Source organism: Atractosteus spatula, chromosome 2 (genome assembly GCF_055471065.1).
Source record: "Atractosteus spatula isolate fAtrSpa1 chromosome 2, fAtrSpa1.hap1, whole genome shotgun sequence".
NCBI lineage: Eukaryota > Metazoa > Chordata > Actinopteri > Semionotiformes > Lepisosteidae > Atractosteus > Atractosteus spatula.
The window spans coordinates 41,309,021-41,334,054 of NC_142707.1; the positions used below are offsets into that span (position 1 = coordinate 41,309,021).

The following is a 25,034-nucleotide window of genomic DNA, read 5'->3' on the forward strand; positions in this document are numbered from 1 at the left end:
TGAATGTACTTCTTATTGGTAATAATCACAGTATACAGTACAAAACATATTTTTATCCTAAATGATTATGAAGTCATAATGAAATGAAGTAGATGAAAAATACATCACTAAAATAGTGTGACTTGATAATTCCACAAACTGTGTGTGTTGTAGCAAACTGCAAAATTATAAAGCCGAGATGTAGTTTTGATTAAATCTGAGTTAATCGAGTTCTGCCTTCTTGTAATAGAGTACTCTCAAGGTGCACGCACCTGGAATTAACTAAGGGCGCGTCAGTAACAACTGTACTTAGAATGGCGCAATTGTGACTGTTTCGCAAACGTAATAACTTGTAAGAAAATGTTTCTTATCCTACGTGACGCACAATAAATAGCTGTGCCATGAAACTTTTGTTCCGTTGCTGTTTCCGCAAACTCCCCCTTACCTCCTCCTGATGACGTGCCTCCAATGACAAGCCTCTAGACTGCAACCTTAAACAGAATCGCATATTCATTATTTAATCATTATTGCTTATATTATATACAGATAGGAATTGACGTGTCACAGAAAATTCATTTGAGAAGAAAAATGGCATCGGGAAGCACAACCCAGGACCCATGTAAGTTTCTTTTATTGTCTCTGTATCTCTGACATTAAACAAACACAACTAGCAGCCGTCATATTTAACTTGCATTCCCCGGAAAGACGCTGATGTGGTCAGGAAGAAGTTGCATCGTGTAAAATAGTTTCATTTTCTGTTGCGTTGGCTGCTTTCTTTAAATTGTTTATTCACTAGAAATAGTTAACATAAAAACTCCAAAACAGTTACAGTAAATTAGAGTTATTACAGTATGTTGATATTTAAGTGGGAAAACTGCAGTCAGTGCTGAATTTCAGTCTTTAGCATTTACACCATCTGGCGAATTTTACCCCCATTTATGAATTTTTGAATCCACTGCTGTCAATAAAAAGTTTTTCAGTTTACTAACACATATTCAATATGCTAACAAATATGTATAGACTCTATAAAATACAATCAGAGAGGAACTGTTACCACTCCAAAAAATAACCAGAAATTGCAACAGAGTGTCAAACGATAAAAAAATTAACTATTAACATAACTCTGTTAATCCTCTATTTTCCCACTACAATGCTGTGATTTATAGTCAATTTCACATCACTCTTTCGCTTTGCCTGCTTACACACTCTCTCTGCATGGGCTCCTCCATTCTGTCTTTCCCACCTTTCCATTCACGTATGACAGTCTCTTAATAGAGCATTCAATAAACAAGAAAAACTATACCGTCATGGACCAGTTATGTTGCCTGAAAAAAGTGAGTTAAAAATAAGGATACTTTTCAGGTGTAAGAAAATTGGAATGCCATGCAAATAGCATTCATTTTTTTTTTTTGCAGTGTGCTGTCTATGTTAAAACAACATAGTTCTGTTAATGTCTGTACAGGTCCTGTAGACATCTCTGCCACGTAGCAATTTTAAAAGTGCTAAGACCCTTCTTCCTGCACAGTTACTGTACATCCCCCAGAGCCACCAATGTCCCAACAGACAGGACAAGCATGTTCACTAATTGCAGTTTTATTTTTATTTTAATGTGCTACTTGCAATCACCATAAGGTATCACAATACACATGCCAAAACAACCCAAAACAATATCACAGACCAGTTCCCAAATACCTGAAGAAGAAGATAGAAAAATGTCCCATTTTGCACAGTCCCATTTCTTTCTGTGATTTTCCTAAAAAAGCTTCCAACAATATCACTTTCCTGAATCAGCTATTTGGAATCCTGGTGCACGGTCTTCTGCCACACCAAAAGAAGAAATAAAACTCTGCTTATTCCTTTGATTGTGTTTAGCACCCTATTCAGTCCAAACTTAAAAAAAAAACTTGCTCCTTATTCTCCCCTTACCTTGCTTCCTGCAACAAGTGGGTGGGTAAAGAAGACAGAGCATGAGCCCCTGGCCTCCAGTGACTGAGGTATATCTTCCTTCTGGCCAGGACCTCAGTGAGTGTCAGGGATGTTCTGGTGATCACAGTGGTAAGCAGACATAAACAAGTGGGGGCTACCTTAGGAACTGACTGTATGCAGATGACCAGATGTCACAGTGCATACACTGTCTCTTCTTCCATTCCCCTTTGTCTCTTCTCTGTGCCTCTGTGTTCCAGGTCCAGTTTCAGCCTGTCCAGCACTCCCATAATTGAATGTGTCACTTGCAAGTGTGTGGTCACTCTGTGACAAGAATTAATGCTATTTTCCCACCATATACACAAACAGTTGAACATCATAGTTAAAATTCGTTGTGTACTTGTACTTAAGTACAATGTAGTTATGTACTTAAGTAACAGCACTGAACCACTTCTCAAATTAGAAAAAAAAATCTGTCCCCAATTATAAAAGCAGTTTGATTTTCATAAGTGCAGTAATCATGAATAGTGTTGTCCTTAAAAGTTGATTGAAAGCAATTTGTTGCTTCTGCTGTTTAAGAACTGTTTAATATATATAACAATTTCTGATAATCAGAAAAACTTATAAATGTGAAATTCATTGAAACTGAGAGTCAGCCCATACATAAATTCACTAAATGTAAAATATATGAAATCTCACAGTATTGGCTGTGACTGAATTGGAATGATTCCATAATTGGAATGATCACTTCCCATTTGAAAATTAATTTCCATCAAATCACCAAATTTTAAATGTTAAGATTATTCCAAAAAGGTGCTTTTACACATTATAAATAAAATTATGAAGTATTTACTATAATAAAAAGTAATGACAGTAGCTTAAAAAAGAAATAATGTGAAAAGAAATCTTAATTGTGCATTGTACAATTTTAACATACTGTAAGATCATTTTTTAAAACTTTACACTTTTTACTATACTGTATATCCTAACATTTTGTTTGTTTTTTGTTGTTCTTCAAATTGTCTAGAAGATGAAACAATGTGTCAACATTAACAACTTTCTTTTTCATAAGCTTCCATTTCTATCACAGCAGTTCCCATTTACCATGTATCCATAGTTTATGAACAACAATAAATAAATAAATTCTTACACTTATATAGTGCTTTTCTGGACACTACACTCAAAGCACTTTACAGGCAATGGGGACAGTCCTCCACCACCAATGTTTAGGCCCTCACTTGGACGATACAACAGCATCTTAAGTGCGCCAATAAGCTCACCACACATCAGCTATCCGTGTGGAGGAGTACAGGGTAATGAGACCAGTTAATAGTATTGATTATTAGTAGGCCATGATTGATAAAGGCCAGGGGGAAAATTTCACCAGGACACTGGGGTGAACAGCCCAACTCTTTTTGGGAAACGCCCTGGGTTTTTTAATGACCATGGAGTGTCAATACTTTTTTTTCACTCATCTGAAGGATGGAGCCTTTTTTACAGTATAGTGTCTCCTTCACCATACTGGGCTTTAGGACCCCACACAGACTAGCAGGGGTAAGTGCTCCCTACTGGTACCACTAAATAAATAAATATGATTGTGAAGAAAAAAAGATTACATTTGGTCTCACTGTGAACTAATCACAATACTCTGATTTTACATTATTAGCTCTGTTAGGACTTTTTGTCAGCGGATGCTTATGATTCATTCTTTGAGCTTCCACAGAAGAATTGACAAATTCGTCTTGCTCTGGCAGGTGAAAGAATCCAAGGAATGGAAAAAGAGGAAAGTGTTTCAGAGCTGAAGGTTGTTCTGCTGGGATTGAAACAGGCTGGGAAAAGTTCTGCAATAAACACCCTCCTTGGTGGAGAGGGGGTTGAATCAGAGAGAGAAATTGTGGGTGAGAAGAGGCAGGGTAAAATTAGAGATAAACTGGTAACTCTGATCGACACACCAGGATGGGAGTGGGATTCGGAAAAGGTCAATTCAGAGATTAAGGAGGAGATTATGCGCAGTGTATCACTCTGCGCCCCAGGACCACATGCCTTTCTACTGGTAATTCCTGTTGTCTCATTCAAAGACTCACACAGGAAGGCAGTGGAGGAACACATGCATCTTCTCAGTGAACGAGTCTGGACACACACAATAGTTTTATTTACCTATGGGGACAAATTGAGGGACTTAAGCATTGAACAGTATATTATGAAAGAAGGGGAGGGACTCCAGGGGCTTGTTGCAAAATGTGGGAACAGGTATCATGTTCTCAATAATAAGAATATCAGTGATCATGCTCAGGTCACAGTGCTTCTAGAGAAAATAGAGGAGATGGTAGCAGAAAAGGAAGGAGAAGCTTTTATAAGCGAGGAGGTCCTTCAAGAGGTAGAAAGAAAACTGCAACAACAGAAGGAGATGCTGGAACAAAGAAAGGATGAGATGGAAGAGGAAATAAAGCTGAGATATGAAGAAAAACAGAAAGCCATAGAAGAAGAGCTGAGACATAGATATGAGGATGAATTACGAAAGAGAGAAGAGGAGATGAAAAGGAAGTTACAGGAAGAACATGATAGGAAAGAACTTGAATTAAAGGAAAAGATGCTGATGGAAAAGGAACTTGAAAAACAAGTTGAGACATCCAGACATTCTATCAAGGGAAGGAACAGCATGGACAATATTCCCCCTAAAAGTGAGTGTGATTAATTATTTTGTTACTACTGTATGTTGCTGATCTTAGAATGGTGTTCACTTACATAGCTAATTTTGAGTAACCATATTTTGAACCCTAAATTTGTATTTATATTTTCGTGTTTTAGAGGTGGTTAACAGCAAAATAAGAAATTAGTTAAGAAATAATCAAACATTCAGCTCAGCATAATATTAGACCTGACACCAGCTTGAGTACAACTAGTTTGTATCATTACAATAATAACTCATTCCCACCATTCAGGGATACCAAGTAAAGTCACATGGTCTCTTTAATCATACATGAACAATTTGGTGGTGGATAAATAAATAGGCATTATGCATTACGTAAGTATGTAGGCAAAGAACTATTAACAGTTTAAGGGAAGTCTTGTCTCATCACATCACATCCTACATTTCCTCCTACATCCCAACATAAAACTTTTAAAAAGAACAGGTAGGCCTGCTTGCACAATCAACACAGATGAGCCTTCTAAAGCAATCATAAAAGGAAGACAAACTTTAGCCCGTACCAAAAATATATCTAAATAAACAACAACTCTGGGAATAAACAATAAAGAAACTCAGGAAAATCAAAAAAGGAAATAGTTTCACAAATATAAAAACAGCTCCATTCCCTAATAAAGGAACATAAGAATGGTTGCAAGTAAGAGGTTGCCAGTAGCCCATTTTATTATTACCATGACAGTAGCTACTGAGGATAAGACTTTAGCAAAACTCCGACACTATCCTATCAGGAACTCACTGTGGAAAGTCTTCATTCCATCTGATATCAGGAGCTCATCTCAGGCTGCCTCAGCCTCATCCTTAGTCTTAGTCTTAGTCCAGTTCTCTCAGGCTCCACCTGGGAGCTCTGCCTGTAGCTGTGCTACAGTACCTGGAGGCTTCCAGTAGCTGAAAGGGAACCAGAAGACGGGATGGTTGAAATGGTGCTTGGGTCTCCAGTTCATCCGCATCCAATCGTTTCCTCGGAGGAGATGACTCCTCCATACAGAAAGCCTACTGGACAAAGCACAACTGTGGTCGTTGGTGGCTCATCCCTGTCCTGCACCAGGTTTTCCCATGCACATCCTTTCCCTGCGCATCAGTCTGCTACTGTAGTCTGCCTGCCCACACGCTGGGCAATTCTAGAGCGCTGTCCGCCAGCACTGTGTAGCCTCTTTCTTAGGACCTGAGCCTTAGGAATCCATTCTGAAGCCAAGAGAGCAACACCCCAGAGATCCAACCTCCCTGACTGCATTTAGTGGACTTTGGCATACAGATTCTCTTCAGGATGGCGCTGTGTTATGCAAGCCTTTTTTTCTGCTCAAGGTGCAGTGAGCCAGCTTTTCCCTGGATAGTTGGGACTTAGCCTTTTGTTTTGCTTGCTGACTGTCTTGGCCTATCCAAGCTCCATCAGCCAATATGTCATCATTTAATTATCACCTTTTCCCCTTTCACTTTTCCTCAGTTGTCTGAAGTGCTACTGTAGATCCCTGTACAGTAGCGTCTCTTTGGGCTTCTCTAGAACTCTCCAGTCTCTTGCTCTTGGATTCTGACCAATCACACCTGTGGCTGTGCACTTGTGTAGAGCCTATGTAAACTGTTGGCCACCTTTTGGGAAATTACTTTCTGTTAAGTTGTCTTCATTCAATTTGGTATCTGCTTAACAAAGAGCTCAATACTCCCTTCAGCATATTTGAGCCACCCCCAAGCCCCAAGTAAGGGACAACCCCTTTCTAAGACAAAGTGCACTAATTATATAAGTATTTGAAGTCCAATAGCACACAGCAATGTCAGTGGTATCATGCAGTTAACACATGCAATTCATATAAACATGCAGTTTTTCTGACATTTTGCAGTGAGTGGAGATGCAGATCCAGGGAAAAGCACAGAGAAAACCCCAGTCTGTTATGAATCTGAAGATAAGTGAAGTGGCATAGATCAAGAAAAGAACATGGACTCTATTAATGATCTTGCTGAGTTATAGAGGGTCTGAGACACACTGATCAAAGGAATCATCTACTTTACCTTGGATAATTAAGTTTGTAACTCAGTAAGAGTCATCAACTGTCCAGAGAAGACTGTTGAAGGAGAGATGCATAAAAGACAGAGAAGGAGAAAAGATGAACACAGAAATGGGAAAAGGGAGATGACAAGTCCTTGTCCAGATTAACGTTAGGGAACAGAGTATTTGAACTTTCTGTTGTTTATAGGAAAGTCTGCTTTCCTGTACAGAGAATCTCTGAGTAAAAATGGTCTCTCCTGGTTCCTGGATGCATTTTCTACACTAGAAAGGTAGGTTCTCTTTCACTTTGTAGTATTCAGATTTAAGATCTAAGTAAAGAATTTTCTTTCCAGCGTCCGTTCTCTGGAGAACAAGCTGGACTACCTAAGATTGCAAGGGGCTGCTCAGCAAGAGATGAAGGAATGCTGCATCTTTATTTTTACCGAAACATAGCTAAAGGACAATATTTTGGATACAGCCATTCAGCTAGATGGACTGACTTCCACTTGGACAGGAAAGTTTCAGAGACCGGTAAGTCTCTCGGAGGTGGTTTGTGTGTTTATACAAACAAAAAATGGTGCAGAAATGCTGCAGTAGTCTCTAGTTACTGCTCACCGCTAGTGGAATTTATTATGGTTAAGTGTCGGCCCTACTATTTACCAAGGAAATTTACTATGGTTATTTTTGTGGCTGTGTACATCCTGCCCAGCGCAGGAAAAGAGGTGCTAAGAGTCCTTTACGTGGCCATCAGCAATCTGCAAACTGCTCATCCTGACGTCTTTGTCGTTGTTGCCAGTGCCTTCAATCACGCAGATCTTAAGTCAGTTCTCCATAAATTTTATCAATATGTTAACTTTTCAACACTAGACTTAGTTTATACAAACATCCGTGATGCATACAAGGCTGTTCCCCACCCCCACCTGGGCTACTCTGACCACATTTCTGTTATGATAATCCCAGCATACAGACCACTGCTCAATCGTGCCAAACCAGTTGTGAAACAGACCAGAGTATGGCCAGATGGAGCCATCTCAGCATTACAGGACTGTTTTGAGCACACAGACTGGAATATGTTCAGGCAGGCTGCTACCTATGAGCATCTCATCAATTTAGAGGAGTATGCAGCATCTGGGACTGGCTACATCAGTAAGTGTATAGATGATGTCACTATTTCCAAATCCACCATAACATGGGCCAACCAGAAGCCACGGCTGACTGCAGAAGTCTGTGTACTGTTAAGAACCCGTGATGTTGCATTCAGATCAGGTAACAAGGCAGCCCTCAGGACTGTGAGGGCCAACCTGTCCTGTGCCATCAGGGAGGCAAAGCGCACCTATGCACGAAAAATCCATGGCCACTTCCTGGACACCAGAGACACGCGGCACATGTGGCAGGGCATCCAGACCATTACTGATTACAGGACTACCCCACGTGTCAGTGACAGTGATGCCTCCCTCCCAGATGTGCTGAACAACTTCTATGCACGATTTGAAGCAATGAATGTTGTTCCTGTGAGGAAAACCACACTTTCTCCCGACGATCAGGTGCTTTGCCTGTCTGCAGCTGATATAAGGAGGACACTAGCCAAAGTTAATCCACGTAAGGCTGCTTGACCCGATAATATACCTGGTCGTGTGCTCAAGGAATGTGCAGTACAGCTAGCCAACGTCCTCACCGATATTTTTAATATCTCCTTGTGCCAGTCGGTCATTCCCATATGCTTCAATTCCACCACCATTATGCCAGTGCCAAAGAAGTCAGCCGTGTCCTGCCTCAATGACTATCGCCCCGTGGCACTCACTCCAATTATCATGAAGTGCTTCGAGAGACTAGTCATGAGCCACATCAAGTCCAGACTCCCTACCCCTTTGGACCCCTTTCAGTTTGCATATCAGTAATAACATCTCCAGCACCCTCACAATGAGCACTGGAATCCCCCAGGGCTGTGTGCTCAGTCCACTGCTGTTCACATTGATGACTCATGACTGAACTGCCAAGCACAATTCAAACTGCATCATCAAGTTTGCCGATGACACGACAGTGGTGGGTCTCATTAGCAACAACGATGAGTCATCATACAGAGAGGAGGTGGAGCAACTAGTGGACTGGTGCACGAACAACAACCTGTCTCTTAATGTAAACAAAACAAAAGAGATAATCATTGACTTCAGGAGGGCCCACACTGATCAATTTCCACTGTACATCAACTGTACATAACTGTGGAGACAGTTAGAAGCACCAAGTTTCTTGGTGTACACATTACAGATGACATCACTTGGTTCCTCAATACCACCTCCCTAGCCAAAAAAGTACAGCAGCGTCTCTATTTCCTGCAGCGACTGAGGAGGGCAAACCTTCCCCCGCCCATTCTTACCACTTTCTACAGAAGCACCATTGAGAGCACCTTGACCAGCTGGATCACTGTTTGGTTTGGGAATTGCAATGCTTCGGACCGCAAGACCCTGCAATGAATTGTGGAAACAGCTGAAAAGATCATTGGAGCCTGCCTCCCTTCCATTTCTGTCACCTATCACAAACGCTGCTTACACAGGGCGTCCAGTATAGAAGATGACGTCTCCCACCCCTCCCATAAACTCTTTGCCCTCCTACCATCTGGGAAAAGGTATCGCAGTGTACGGGCTAGCTCAGCCAGACTCTGTAACAGCTTCTTCCCACTGGCTGTCAGGCTTCTCAACACCCTGTAATCTACTTGCTCTTGCCCCACTTCCAGAAACAGGGTTTAAATCCCCCCAGTGTTTTGTGTATATTGTATTATTTCCCTAGTAATTTGCATTATCTGCACTTTGCACTATGTGTACTCCATCTACGATGTCTATGTCAGTGTCCTGTCTATCCTGCCTGTATTTGCACCGTGGACGAGGAGGAACGATATTTCGTTCCACTGTATACTTGTACTGTATATGGCTGGAATGACAAATAAACGTGAACCTGAACTTGAACTTGAACTTTGTGGGTGCATTTTTAGAATGGGGAGATAGGCTCTAATTTATTTTATGGCATCTGGGCTTGCAGAGAGATAGATAATAAACTGCAGATTGTATTGCATTTGAAATAGAAGGCAGCTAATCCTTATTGTGACCTGCTGTATGTAAGCAATATTTAAGAGTTGAATACTTGGTAGCAATCTGGGGTTTTTCTGGGTAGTCTAGGCATAAACTTTTGTACAGAGAAACTTGTGTTGTATGTTTGTTTTATATGTTTATGTTGTGTGTAGTGTGTGTCACTGTCATTGTTAAACTGTTAAAACCCCAATACTGTACCTCAATGGTCAGTTCCACCTGGAATGTACGTACGAGCTAGGAGTCAAAAGCCAGAAGGGTTCCAAGGAGGCGAAGTACAAAAACAAAAACGAGAGGCGAAGTCATGGTCTAGAACGAGAGAGAGGAATCAAAAGCCAGAAGAGTAGTAGAAAAAACGCTGGGACAAGTAACAAGTAACAACTGAGCTCAAGGAGGAGACCTCAATAGTGAGCGAGGTAGAAGAGGAGAGTGAAGGTTTAAATAGAGTGTGGTGTTAATTGGTGCGTGGGCGTTTAGAGAGACTAGAGCTCGTGAAAATGCGGGAGCTTGCATGCTTGCGTGCGGTTTGTGACACCAACTCAGCTTGAAATGGTAAGGATCTGATGAACTATAAGAAAAAGGGCCGTGCACAATCTTGGATGAGCTGCCTAAGTACCACCAGGAGGGGAACATTTTCATTGTACATTAAATTATACTTTTAACTTTAATACACACTTGGAGCGGCAATCTTACCAATACTTGATGCTTCATTAAGAGCAAGAGAAAACAAGCTGTCCAGCAGGAATTGCCATTGTTGGTTCTCAGAAAGGCTTGTATCATTAATCACTTGTTTAACACTCAACCCTCAGAAACTGAACCTTATTAGAGTGCTTCAGTGACTCACCAGAGAACACCTGCAGTTTATGCTGGATGGGCACATACATTTTAGAATTGTGCATCACAATGTGTTCTACTACTACCTTTTGCACCTAAGCTGGAGGCAGCAAAACACTGATGACGTACAGTATCAGCGCCCTGAATACATATAGCACCAAAGGTAATGTTCCCATCTGTATTAGTGGGGGACGTTACAGAAACGGAGGAATTGCTCTGGCATTTGCAGTTGATGTCAATTGCTCTGTACTAGGATTTTGATGTTCAGCAAGCTGTTTTAAGACTAGCAGATTCAAGGTGGACTAACATTATAGAAAGTGTCCAGCTCTTCAATTTCAAGTATCTGTCATATCTGCAATTACACGGGCTAAAGCTCTGGCATTACTAGGGCTTGGTAAGACCCTGCTGTTTGCTGCTGAATTGCACTTATCTAACTGAATAAATTTCCAAGTGGGGCCAGAACCATTATGAGCTACTTGTGCTCTAACAGTAATGGTGTCACTGCCACCTCAATTTGACACTTCCTGACAATTTTCCCTGTAAATCCAATTTTATAAATTGTGAATTACAATAAATCAAAGAAAAATTACACAATAGTTCTATGTGTTTTGTTACACAGAGTCATTATGAGTAGGCCTAGTCACTGAACAGAATAATGTACATATAATAATAATAATTCCTTACACTTATGTAGTGTTTTTCTGGACACTCCACTTAAAGCACTTTACAGGTAATGGGGATCCCCTCCAGCATCACCAATATGCAGCATCCACCTGGATGATGCAGTGGCAGCCATAATGAGCCAGAATGCTCACCAGCTCACACCAGCTATCAGTGGGGAGGAGAGCAGAGTGAAGAAGCCAATTCATAGATGAGGATTATTAGGAGGCCATGATTGGTAAAGGCCAATGTGAAATTTGGCCAGGATGCCGGGGTGACACTCCTGCTCTTTTCGAGACACACCCTGAGATTTTTAATGACCACAGAAAGTCAGGACCTCAATTTAACATCTCATCTGAAGGACGGAACCTTTTAACATTATAGTGTCCCCGTCACTATACTGGGGCATTAGGACCCACATAAACCGCAGGTGAGCACCCCCTGCTGGCCCCACTAACACCTCTTCCAGCAGCAACCTTAGTTTTTCCCAGGAGGTCTCTCATCCAGTACTGACCACGCTCACACCTGTTTAGCTTCAGTGGGTTGCCAATTGTGAATTGCGTGGTAATATAGCTCCTGGCATATAAATACTATATATACTAAACCTTTCTACCTTTTACTATTGCACACAACCAAAAAAAAGTCAATTCAGTACGATAGCATAGTTCATTTACTGCAGAATTCCAGATGCACAGAAAGTCCAGGTATCCACCTTTCATGCAATAGCCTCTAATCTTTAATCTTACTTAAGAAAAAGCAAGTAGTAATGTGACAGTCTGGCACTTTCCTTTCTTTTCTAACCTTTGCAGAACAGTTGGTTCTTGCTCCCATGATGATTCTTCAGTCTTGCCTCAACACCTATGAAACAGAATATTATTTAAGCATGCACATGCAGGCTACCAGAGAGAGTTTAAGAAAACTGAGAGAGTTGCTGGTTGCTGCTGCACTCAAGCACCAACCACTCCTTAGTGACTCAGCTACAGAATTAGTGCACTTTACACTGCACCTACAAAATGTATTACCAATAAACAATAACAGCCACCATACAACTTATTTTACATTACTCTAAATATGTATTTCCATTAGTCCTTTTAATTATGTCATTCATATATACAACCCAAAAGAGGTATCTGTGTGTGTAACTAAAGTCGCTGCATTATGCGATAAGAAGAAGCTAAACAAACTGCAATATCCTATTTTAAGAAGAAGAATTCCATACACTTATATTGTGGTTTTCTGGACACTCCACTCAAAGCACTTTACAAATAATGGGGACTCCCCTCCACCACAACCAATGTGCAGCACCCACCTGGATGATGTGATGTGATATAGTGATCCAGTATGCTCACCAGCTATCAGTGGGGAGGATAACCCACTGATGGCTGGTTGATGAAGCCAATTCATAGATGGGGATTTCTAAGAGGCCATCATTGGCAAAGACCAGTGAGACATTTGGCTAGGATGTTGGGGTAAGACCTCTACTCTTTTTTAAAAACACCCTGGGATGTTTAATGACCACAGAGGGACAGGACCTCAGTTTTATGTGTCATTCGAAGGATGGCATCTTTTTACAGTATAGTATCCCTGTCACTATACTGGGACATTAGGATCCACACAGACTGCAGGGTGAGTGCCCCCTACTGGCTCCTAATATCGCTTTCAGCAGCAACCTTAGCTTTCCAAGGAGGTCTCCCATCCAGGTGTCCAGGCTCACATCTACTTAGCTTCAGAGTGTTGCCAGGTGTGAGTTGCAGGGCGATATGGCTGCTGGCCATATCCTCAAAGCATCATTAAAATTTGTTACTGTAACTGCTTACCTCATGCATATACAGGCTACAAGAGAGAGCTTAATAAAATTGGTTGAGTTCCAATTCCTCCTGCACTCTGGCATTCTTGTTTATTCTTGTATATGTATACACTCCCAATATGATTTGAGTCAGTTGTGAAGTCTATCACTGCTGCAAATCAGAGTAGCTTACCCATTACGGCAACACATCTTTTGAAGAAGTACCCTATACTGTACCTGCACATGGGTTACATAAACATGAATAAACATTCATAAACCCTGCCTTAAATCTCTAAATGGTCAGATTGCACTGATTGATAGCAATTATTACCTATCAGAGAAGCAAAATGTTGGTATGAAGACCACAGTTTTTCTTATCTTTCTGTTTTTATTTCTGTATTGTTTGAATACTGTAGCGCATTCGCCTGGTGCTGCGGCCGAAGAGCGCCCGGCTGGGGTACGCGCGAGGGGCAGGACGGGAGTAGTAGTGATCAGGGCGGGGACGAGGAAAGCCGCTGACCAGTGCAGCTGACCCACTGCGAAACAGGTGTACAGTGTGATGAGATCGCCCGCATTCTTGTAAATAGTTCCCTGGTTTCGCACCCCTGTTATACTTGTATCCAATCGCCACCCTATCCCTGTGTAGCTACCCGAATAGACCCCAGTGTGTTGCTCTCTCTCTTGTCTCTTTCTGGTGCTTGCTCGTTCTCTTTCACTGTCAATCTGTCTTTTGCTCTGCATTAGCGGGAGTGCTGTGCTGGCTGTACCGAAGCTCAATTAAAGCGCTGTTTTCTTTACTCAACCAGTGTCTGGGTCACTGAGTCCATCCTCGCCGAACCCAAAACTGTTACAATACAATACTTTGGACATTTCTTTGAATCTTCAAAGTAAGGATGATAGGTTTCTAATACTTCAGCAAGTTTTTGCTTTTGCTTTTATATTTTTCACAATGCAAGCTTAACTTGAGGGTGTTATAACCATGCTGAAATCCCAGACAGATGCTGGCATCCAGAACTTTCAGTAAGGGGTTTAAAAGACGACTTATCTACAGCCATGAAAATAATTCTGCCTTGCTGTATAAACGACAGATTCTGTGCATTTTCAGTAATAGATTGACAACTTTCCTAGAAAGGTCCAGTTTAATCACAAAAGTTTTAGAATAGTTCATTGTGTATTCAAGGAGTTTTAGTTAAGATGTCAATTTAGTTTCAGTCTTATTAAGATTAGAGGGAAATATGTATTTCTAGTAAAATCCTGTTACTAATGGATACTAAACTTAATTGTGATGAAATGTAAGAAATCCATCACATTTTGACTGAAATAAAACAAGCAGTTATGTAATAGCTTAGTTTTAAATTTTGTGACTGTATTCAGAATGTCACCCAACACCATCACTGCTTTACAGTCTGAAAAAAATAATGGAAGAATATTTATAGACTTCAACAGAGAAAACAGATTGATTAGAAAAGCATCTGAAATGGAAACAAATGTTAGTTTGCAGAAGTAGAGGCAGCCACACAATATTTACATTAGTGAGTCTAAAACATATTGCTTCTAAGACCTAGAATCCTTTATCATGGTAGTATTTGTTCCTGCGTAAAATATCAATTGTTCTCACTTACACTATTTACAAATTAACACACAAGTCTATCCCCAGATTGTTACCAAGTATTCAACTCTCATATAATGACTACAAAAGACAAAATAAGAGATAAAGCTACCTTCTAAACCAAACAGAATATGTCCTACAGTTAGATCTCTCTCTCTCTGTAACCTGGATGCTACAAAATCAATGAGAAACTATCTCCCTTTTCTAAAATGCACACACTAACTAGGCCGAGAGGCCATTTTTAACAGAGGGATTCTGTACACAGGAAATCGTAGTTCCTAACAACAACAGAAGAGCAAGGTCTCTTAACAAAGTTCAAATACTTAGCTCCAATCTGGTCTGGTAATCTGGACAAGGAGCTCTCGCTTTCTGCTTTTCTTCTCTTGTCCTCCTCTTTTTTTCTCTCCCTATCTGCCTGTTTTATGCTGTCTTCCTGGACTGTTGAATGACTCTTAATCATTTACACAAAACTTAACTAAAGTAAACCAAGGTGTACTGGCAAAGCTTGTTAATAAGACAGAATTAAGCGTTGCTGTGCTTTCCTAAATGAGGCCCCATCTCTCTCTACCTCATCTCTGTGGTGCAGCCACAGAGAAGCTATTCATGCAGTCTGATTTAAGGTTTTCTTTCTGATAAGGAGCAGCTCCCAAATGGGGATGCACTTAGCCATGCCTGGCCATCATGATCAATGGTGATCCCTGGCACCTATCTGTCTATGGAATTCCTGGGGACATCTGGATTGCAGTCCTAGGTGTCAGGGATCAGTGATTCATGTCTCACCTTGGTCAACCAATCAGGGACTTGCAGGGAGTGACAACACCACGTGGGTCTCTGATGCCCGCCAAACTCTCAACCAATCATCACACATCTGTGTCTTGGTTAAAACGGTGGCACAAGCTCAGGTCTTTGCTCTCCTCGGCCATTTTCGCGTACCCTCAGAGACAATCACGTGACTACCGATTTTGTCTGCACTGGGACTTGGACTTTGTTCTAAACGCAAGGCTGGGGATCCCGTACATACTCAGACAGAATTCCGACCAATGTGAATACTCTGCTTGATCAACGGAAGCCTACAGTTGGACCCTTGTCGACAATCTGGATAGTTTTATTCAGAAGCAGCGCTTGACCGGGAACGAACCAGTCTTCTCCCCGTCTAAAGAGTGACTTGGGAGGACCCACGGTCACCCTCTGTGCATAGAGACTTTCTACTAGTCAGCCAGACTACTAGTAGACCTATGGGAGAAACGACTGCACTGCACGCTGTAGTTAGATTCCTCCCTTCGTCCTACTCTGAGCTGCACCTCGACTGGTTGGCCAGTAGCCAGAGGACGCCGGGACGACGCCTATTGGACGAGCGCTTCGACAGAGCCTGTCAGCTGGTTTTGGTGTTCGTGCCAGGAAATCCAAACCAAATCCAAATCCATACACAGTGGATACCCAATGTAAACCCAATGTTCTACATTACATCTCAAGAATTTAACTGTAACCTTAACACAAGTTGTTATCAATTTAATTCATGAGTAATGTATTTACTTTTAAATTTAGTGAAACAGTGGTTAATGAGACTAATGATATGGTATAGCAGAACGGTATACTAAAGTATATTCTCTGTTGTGTATGTCTTTGTGTTTGAAGCTCTTTATGATTATATACCTGAATTTTTATAAAACTCACAGTAAGATCTGCCACCTGTAACCAGGCAGACTGATATATGTATATGTTTGGCGCACAATTTACGTTCAATAAATGTATCTTGTGTATTGAATCTGTGTGTGTGCGTTGCTGGTTGTTGTGACGATTGATTGTCTAATAGCCATAACGAATCACCTCGTGATTACTGCTACAATTCATAATTGTCCCAGGAAATTCACAAAACTCCTACAAAGGTAAACCTTATGACTGCTTTGAACACTGAATCCACAGACCCATATGTCTCTGCATACATCTCCTTACTTTGCAGCCCACTGAAAACTGGAAATATTGACACCAGTCAGATTATTGACACTATTTTATCAATATCTATTGACACTAATCAGGTTATTGACACTATTATATCTATATTCTTAAAGACACTTCATTATATTATTGATAGTGTATTTCATTTTGTGTTTTTGTTATTAAACAGTACAGGACAGAGTAATGAAATGTTCACTATTTACAAATGATGTACAGTAAAAGTTAATTCTCTCTGATTTATTTACTGGACTGAATATATAGTGTATATACTATAACAGCCATTTATTCTAATTATAAAGTTATAATATGTTTTTTCATTTTTCATTTTCATTCATAATGTATGTTTTCCTTCTCTAAATCATGGACTGCTAGCTGTTGCTACATTGTGTTTCATGCTCAGTACCCTTCTACTCTTAAAAACATCAGTGCATGCACAGAACAGCAACAGATACTGGTATGGATAAAGTGCCTTTTTATTTTCTAGTAGATAATAATATTCAACACTGTCCTCTCAATATCGCAGAGCAGATAAAAAACACAACTCTAAAACACAGACATTCCAGACTGGCCACAAGCACCCCATTAGACCCCAGTTACCCAACAAATGTTCCAAAATACTGCAGTCCTGCATTTCTGTCCCCTATGTAGTGCCTTAGGTGGTTGTTACGTCTCCGGTTTCTCACACGGCCACTTTAAGAAGGTGTAGACTTTTCAGGAATACCTGACCACTCACCTGTCCCATTTAATCAACACACCCTCAGCTCTTCTTGATTTTAGGATGCTCTGGTCATTCATTCTCTGCTCAGTATTTGGAAGCTCACTCCTGATACTCGGTGTTCATCATTTGTCTTGATTCTCACGGTTTTTCGGCTTGTTTTCTCTTTGACCCTTTGGCTTTTGAAATCTCGGACTAGCTTTTGATTTGGCACCCTACTCTGCACAGGATCTCTCTCAACTAATCCGGCAACTGTAACAGTGATTCTTATTCACCTTCTCTGGTCCTGGCCATCCCAAACAATGTGGTTCCCTCATGCTCCAATGGCAGGAGGGAGATGATGCTGGAGCTTTCCTCAGCTGTTCCCTGTAAAGTCCCTAGTGTCAGCATCCTCTCCTAGGTCCAATTCTGTGATCTTTTCTGCAAAACTTTCTTTTTCCTAAGAGTCCCAGTTCTGCTTGAACTGGCTTCTGCCTTAATTTTTCATCACAAAGGCTCTTGACTTTTCTCCTGGGTGGTGGAAACATCTCTACAATGCTTTTTATTGACAGAGCCAACTAACCAGTGCTAATTTAGGTAAATGGCCATACACAGATTGCTAGGTGTAATAATGCATTGTTCCATCTCATCCTTTACAGGTACAATCAAACATGCTTATCAACCCACACATTTTCTATGAAATTGTACTTCTGAATTGCCCTTCACTTATGTTAAGAGGGCCTTTGTTCAGGGCAGGAAAAGCCAAGAACCTAGAGTATCACTTAGGTTCCTCTGACAGGAAGTTCCTTTTTTGTCGCCAGCAATTGTCAACTTCACAGAGCTCAATAATAAATAGTTTGATACCTGGCTCTACCCATAGCCGGGAAACTAGATCTAAAAGAATAAGAAGTGATTGAATTAGCAAAATCTAAGGCAAGAAAAATAGTTTTAAGAGCACAGAGTGATTTTTATTTTCTGTTCTGTAAATATATGTTAAAAATCATTGAAAAGTTTTCTTTCTAGACCAGGCGTGATGGTAATGACAGATAAATAAAGATCATTTGTATTGATTTTGGATTCGTGCATGGATCAATGCATCCAAGATAAAGATGGAAACTTCTAGATGTTGAAAGGCAGATGTACGGAATGAGTTTTTCACTCATGTGTTCAAGGAAAAAGTCAATAACATCCATTGGGCAGCAGAAGAAAGTTCTTTATTATACTGTACAGTATTGACACAGAAGAGGTAAGAATTTTAGGTACTAGAAGGTCTCAAACTACTCAAAAAATTGTAAATGAATCTCCAGGTCCCAGTTGTAGTATTCAAGGAAACTATAGACATTCAGAAGGCAATTGATGCAACTCCTTCAACAGTCTCTTAAGATGGGGACCTGAGGTCTGGAGTAATGTATTATCCATTCAAGAAGTGTGAAACAGCTGAGTCAAGTAATAAAAGAACAATAATTCTTGCTTTGTAATAGAAATGTAATATAAATGATTATATGAACTAAATTAGAGGATTAACTATATGGAAATAATATCCTACGGAACTGTCAAAATGTACTTAGAAAAGGAATTTAGATCTACAGTAACTAACTTGAATTCTTTGAAAATGAAATGACACTAATGGATACATACAGAGCATATGATATGGTACACTAAGCTTTTTAGATAACCTTTAATAAAGTCCTCCATGAATTATTAATTTTCAAATTCTATGTGGTTCACATTTGCATTGAGAATTGGTTAAGTAAATGAAAACAGAAAGCAACAGATGTGTTAATTTTCAAATTGGGGTAATGTAATTGGTAGATCATCACAGAGATCTTTTCTAGGACCACTGCTCTTCCTAATTTATATAAATGATCTTGATGCTGGTATTGTTGGTAAAATAACATTTGAAAATGATATTGCTGCTCTGGACCTTATCCATAGAAGAATAAGTTTTCTTATATTATTAAAATGCCAGATCAGGGTTCTGCACGATTGAGTAATATTACTGTTAGATTACATCACTTTTGTACTCTTCAAACACCTACACATCTGATGTAATCTGCCCTATGATATGACTAATTTTTACTCTTAATGCACTTCTGAAACAATTGGTTTTCTGAGTCAAACTGCGGATGACATACTGTAGACTGACTGCATTACAGTCATAGAAGATATTGTTATGTAGAAGGTCAGTGAGCTGATAGTATTGTGATTTTATTTAAATTCTAATTTTATTTCTTTCAAAAAGTTGTTCAATTCACATTACTTAACAGTAATTAAAATACAGTCATTAATATAAAAATATTATGTTTTTGCCTAAAAGTTTATGTGGTATGATCCTGTTTTTACTTTAGTTACAAATATTTAAATTGTATGAGTATATATCAGATTGGATATTCAACACACTGTGAATAGATAATAAGGTGTTTGGACATTAAGCCTATAGTTTCTGGTGCTTATATGAGCAATAATATTTTTCACAAAGTTCATAGTGTGTACAGATATATGCAGAATCTGTCTGTTACAAGAATGGCATGATCACTTTGGTTTTGACTGGATTGCAAAAACAAGTACTAAGAGATTGAAACAATAGTGATCTGAAAGGCCTGTTAAATTGGCATTTATGATCTTACTAGAACAGTGTACTGTAAAAGGGTTGTAAAATTTCTGATAACAGCTAAACGTGATTATTTGTATACAATTACACTGTACTTATTTATTGGACATATATAATGAGAGTTCATGGATTTAATAACATAAAAAAGCAAGTGGGACCTTTTAAACAAAATAAGTCAATGACAGTTTAACATTCATTAATAAAGGTTTTGTGTTTTATACTGTTGTTTGTATAGGGCTAATGTGATTAAGAGAAAACAATACAGTACTAGCAGACGGTCACTGCTTTATGCTTCAGTACTTCATCAATGAACTGTTCTAAACATTTTCACAAAATTTAAACTGATTAATTTATCTATATAATTTGTGTTATTGAATTAAGTATTGATGAAAGACTCTGTAGCAGACTGGCTTGAGGATGTGGCTTCTGCAACATTGAACATCCCTGGAATAAAGGAATACATTTCACATTAAATATTGGAATTTTAATAGCTGCTATTTAAGGCAGATACAGTACTGAGGTAGTATCAGTATTGTATTGAGTATATATCATTTTTGGTTTTCTTATTTATTTTATCCATAGTAGACTTTGGACCATATTTGTAAAACTTTTACAGTTGTGCTATGTTACAGTAACAGCCTATTATTCCTAGAGAGAAAACGACACCAAGAATCTATAACACAACATGTAAACATTTCAAGAGTATAATATTAGACTGCCTAAAACAATTTTAAAATTTTGTTTTTTCTCCTAAAGTTGAGTATCCACCAAATGTTCATTTTTCAAAGCAGGATGGTAAACATAATGTAACAGTTACTGTATTAAGACAAAAACACCCACATTCTTCACAGTCATCACAACAGATTTCAATACATGTATACTTCAGCTACTTATTACCTGATAATGACTTACAACTCAACGTTTATAATGACCAATGCAAATATCCTGGCAATATTGAATCCTAATGTTTCAGTATTTACATATTGACTGACTTGATGGCACTAAAAGGGTAAAGTGGAATCTCAGAAGCTTCAAATGTCTTCAAACAGCCACTTTTTGAATCATTATAATATACTTCCCTGACAGCGGCAAAACAAGAAATTACTTTTCTTATTTGAAGATAAAATAAATGCCTACTTACTCCTTCTTCGTTTGAATACATTGAATCTGTTTCCACTTGAAGACGTACCACCACTTGTGCTCTGCAACAATACATGACATTTTAGGTAACTTGGCCATCTGCATTTGTGTTGAGCTCCTAAGAAAGGACATTTCCAAGTGCATGACAATGCTTGAGTCTAGCAACTGAATGGCTTTTACCCATGTAAAGTTCTGTTTTCTGCAATTCATTTAGGTTTTGGTGCTATGTTCACAAATCTTCTTACATGAACAACTTTTATCTTTCTTATAAAGTATTTGATTAGTACTGTATATCCAAGTTGACTTATAATGTTTAAAAATTACACTAAGTTTAAATACAGGGACCAATGCTGCAGGTAAAATAAAATAAGTGAATTAATAAAATGATAATTTTGTGAAATTTGATGTAAAATGCATGAAATGTGTGTCTTCAAGATACATAGTGTGAAAGATTAGGGAATTACGATTTATATGAAAGATAATCATTGTTTAAATATTTAAATTTGTAAGACTTGATTAAAATCATATACCGAAGAACAAACTCTTTCGATGTTTACTAAAGCATTTAAAGCATCATAACTCACCCTTGTCTGTTGAGAACCTCTCTGAACGAATGAAAATCTGCGGAAAATGGCTGATCGTATCTGTGGGTGAATTACATAAAAGCATGGAACATAGGCAGTTGATTTACAGTATGTGGTATATTAGAAATGAAAATAGGAGTGCACAGCAACATGTTAACTAAAGAAATAATACTGAAAATTTTAAAAAATTAAATTAAAAATCTATTTAATTTATTAATATAATGTTATAATACAGATAAAATTTAGTATTTAATATGGATAAAAGAAGTGATAATATTTAAATACATTTCAAATAAACTTTAACACAGTTTCATGCAATACTGTATATAGAAAGAAAGACTGCAAGCTTATTTTACATATCAATAAAAAACACTTTTAATAGTCCAAAGCCCTTATAAACACAAATATTCGAGGTCCCTCACTGCATATACTGTATATTTAAAGTAAAGGACAAATTGATAATGCATCAGGCAGAATCAGAACCTTCAACCTGTAGTGAAAAGAAAATCTTAAATACTTACTTTGCTGTCTAGAAGTATTCCAAACACTAAAATAAAGAATCCCTTAAAATAAGAATAGCACAAAACCATTAGGCAGTAGTCTGTACAAAATAAAGATATCAAGAATTATTTAAGATGTTTGCATTCTATTTCTATAGTTGGCTGTATTCTATAGTCTTAAAATTAGCTCTAGGCATTCATCTACAGTTTTAAGAACAAATTATTTCAGATTTTGAAAAATAACTGGATTTTGAAAACCCTAACTTTCTATGCCCATTGTGGTAATTGTGAATTAATCGGTAAAACTATTATAACATCAAAAGCATACAAATATAAGTGTTTACCTGGAATGAGTTGAGGACAGCAAAAACAACATTGAGCCCTACGCTTTCAGGAGAAACCATAAGTCCAATTCCAAACCCCCAAGTAAGACCAAAAAGGGGTGTTAGAATGGCGACGCATCTCACAATCACATGCAGGGCATTTTTTTCATCAGTATGAGAGCCTTCTCCAACTCCCCTTCTCAGCATTTTGAAGATAACCACAAGCAGAATGAGAAAATTAATGGCAACAATGGCTAAGGCAGGAATGACAAAAGCGAGCAGTGCCTTTGTCTCATTCCAGTTAAGCCAACATACATTCTCAACGGTGTAGTGGTTCTGAGGGGCTGTGGCTATGATTGTGGTCATAGCTATGATGAAAGGGCAACCGTATCCTAAGCTGAATGCAATCCCCAACATGGCTGCTTTGGACAAGTGCGAAAAAACCAGCACTGTTCGGTAGAAAAGCAGGAGAGCAGAAGCGAACATCCAAAAGAACAAGGCCAGGTAAAAATAGTGAATAAACCAGGTGGTTGTTCTGCAGGATGGCACAGGTATCACTTCATAGGTGTTAATGGCTGCACCTATCATGAACCAAATGTCCGCAATCAGAAGAGATACAGCAATGTTCACAATTGTTACATGCCGCATATATGATGTGCTGTTTTTAGTCACAAGAGTCCACACAAATGCCTCAATAAGAAGGCACAAGACCAAGCTTAGCATTGATATGCCCACTCCAATATAAGTAATGAAATCTAAAAGTATACGAATTGATTCAGGAAAATTAAAACTAGGTGACATTAAAATTGAAAAAGAGGTCAGATGATTGCAGAGACAGGAGACAGTTCCATCTTTGCTGGTTTGTAATTGACATCCTGTTGAATCCCACCCTCCTGTTTTGTTGAAAAGAAGAAAGTTCCAAAAAACACAGAGAGGATTGTCCAGAGATCTGTTATTTACTTGAAATGTTAAAATAGCTTTGTCTATTGAAACATTGGCATTTTTGTTCTTAACATTTACTGACGTAATATCTGCATTTATAGTCTTGTTTGTATCTTTGCTATTGTTGATGTTTCTTGCTGGTAAGATTTCTGAAAGGGTGAAAAACAGAATGCTGGTAACTGTAGTGTCTGGGGGAAGAACTGTATCTGGAAGCTCTATCTGATTTGATGTATTAGTGAAGGCGGAACTATAAGTGCCATTGTTAATTATTTTGCTCTGCAGGTCAATATTCTTTCTTGTGATGCTGACAGTTGTATTTGAAGAAAGAGATCCTGTGAAACGTTCCACTGAAAACAACAAATTAGAGCTAGAATTCAAAGTTTCATTTTGGTTATTTAAGGAAATCCATGAATTCACTGATTCTGGGGATATGATGACATCCACTGTTGCAATGAAATTCTGAAAATAATAATAAAAAGAAAATTAATTTGATTAATTCATTTATATAATAGAAAAGATTAAATATAAATATAAAATATTACATTGAAGTAATCTGCTGTAACATTTTAACATAAAAGTAAAAATTATTGGTATGAAGCATATTTACATATGTATAAAATGTTTCATCTTGCCATCCTTACAATGGAAGTCACAGAAATTGTTAGAGACAACTTGGGGGTGCAGGGTCAGGTTTTTGTTTGCTGTTTCAACATATTTTATTTTATGCATGCATTTAAACTTATTTTATTTTAAAAGGATTATCACTCATATGAAGCATCCACCATGATTATAGAGTTAAACAATACAGTTTCACAGTTTACATTAGATACTGCTTATGTTTCTAATTTTATAAATTAAAGTGCAAAATGAGTCTAATTTTCTAATTTTGGCTTAAGTTGCTTAGCATTCACAAAATTAGTTTAACAATTACACTGAAACGTACTTAGGCAAAATAGGATTGATCTTTTTTTTTTTGCTAAAGCCACCTGATATGAAATAGCTAATTGTGTGTTTTTCATGTCCACAGCTATGAGGAAGCGTGGGCAGACTCTCCTGACCTTCCTTCCCACTCAGCTTTAAACACATCACAAGCACCACAACCCAGTACCAGGGGTTCAGTGCTGATTGAAGGAGAGTTACATCCCACATCGACAGTACTGCAAGCTCGCCAGTGCCCAGGATGCCACAGGGGGACACTCTATTGCTAAGAGCTGTGAAAGCCCCACTCTACCCACTACAGCCAATTGTGTGCTGTCACTGGGGAAATCTCAGTAGTTGCCTAGATATACTCACAATCACTTAATCTGTGCTCAAACAAGGACAAGCTCATGGAACAGATGAATATTTCAGTATAAATGTAACCATATATCAATTTTCAGTAACCAGTTTAACAAAAAGCTAGTACTGGGTCCCAAAAGCCTTTTCCCAGGTGTAAGTCGAGATTTCATGCTGGATGGGATGGGATCCATCCCTTCACATTTCAGGGCACACACAGTCAATCACATAGGGGACAATTTGGAGATTAATTAACCAATTAACCTAGTAATCTTATTTCTGTACTGCGAGGGGATATCAGAGCATTCAGAGAAAACTCATATAAACACAGAGGAAAAACATGTGAACTTCACTCTGCTACACATCACTCTGCGTCACTGTGCTGCCCTTAAATTCTGATTTGTTGAGTTTTATCCATTGCAATTTGTCATTAATCTTAAAAAGATTAAGATT

The 25,034-nt window shown here is 38.7% G+C and overlaps 2 protein-coding genes across 2 annotated transcripts in view; one reads left to right on the forward strand and one right to left on the reverse strand.

Annotated features, from left to right (window-relative positions):
* The first annotated feature begins 525 nt into the window (after positions 1–525).
* LOC148839685 (GTPase IMAP family member 7-like) lies at positions 526–6,993 on the forward strand. Its single transcript, XM_088905919.1, has 3 exons — positions 526–598; positions 3,657–4,583; positions 6,442–6,993. Exons 1-3 carry the CDS (start codon positions 568–570, stop codon positions 6,510–6,512), a joined length of 1,029 nt encoding a protein of 342 aa, XP_088762045.1. The 5' UTR covers positions 526–567; the 3' UTR covers positions 6,513–6,993.
* An 11,407-nt stretch (positions 6,994–18,400) lies between these two features.
* LOC148839686 (adhesion G protein-coupled receptor F5-like) overlaps positions 18,401–25,034 on the reverse strand; it is a 52,015-nt gene continuing 45,381 nt past the window's right edge. Inside the window, exons 17-21 of the mRNA XM_088933551.1 lie at positions 22,386–23,765; positions 22,063–22,104; positions 21,542–21,601; positions 20,959–21,019; positions 18,401–20,261 (exon numbers count right to left, since the gene is read on the reverse strand). Coding sequence (XP_088789677.1) covers positions 20,194–20,261; positions 20,959–21,019; positions 21,542–21,601; positions 22,063–22,104; positions 22,386–23,765 — 1,611 coding nt within the window. The 3' untranslated portion in view covers positions 18,401–20,193. The remainder of the gene's footprint in view (positions 20,262–20,958; positions 21,020–21,541; positions 21,602–22,062; positions 22,105–22,385; positions 23,766–25,034) is intronic.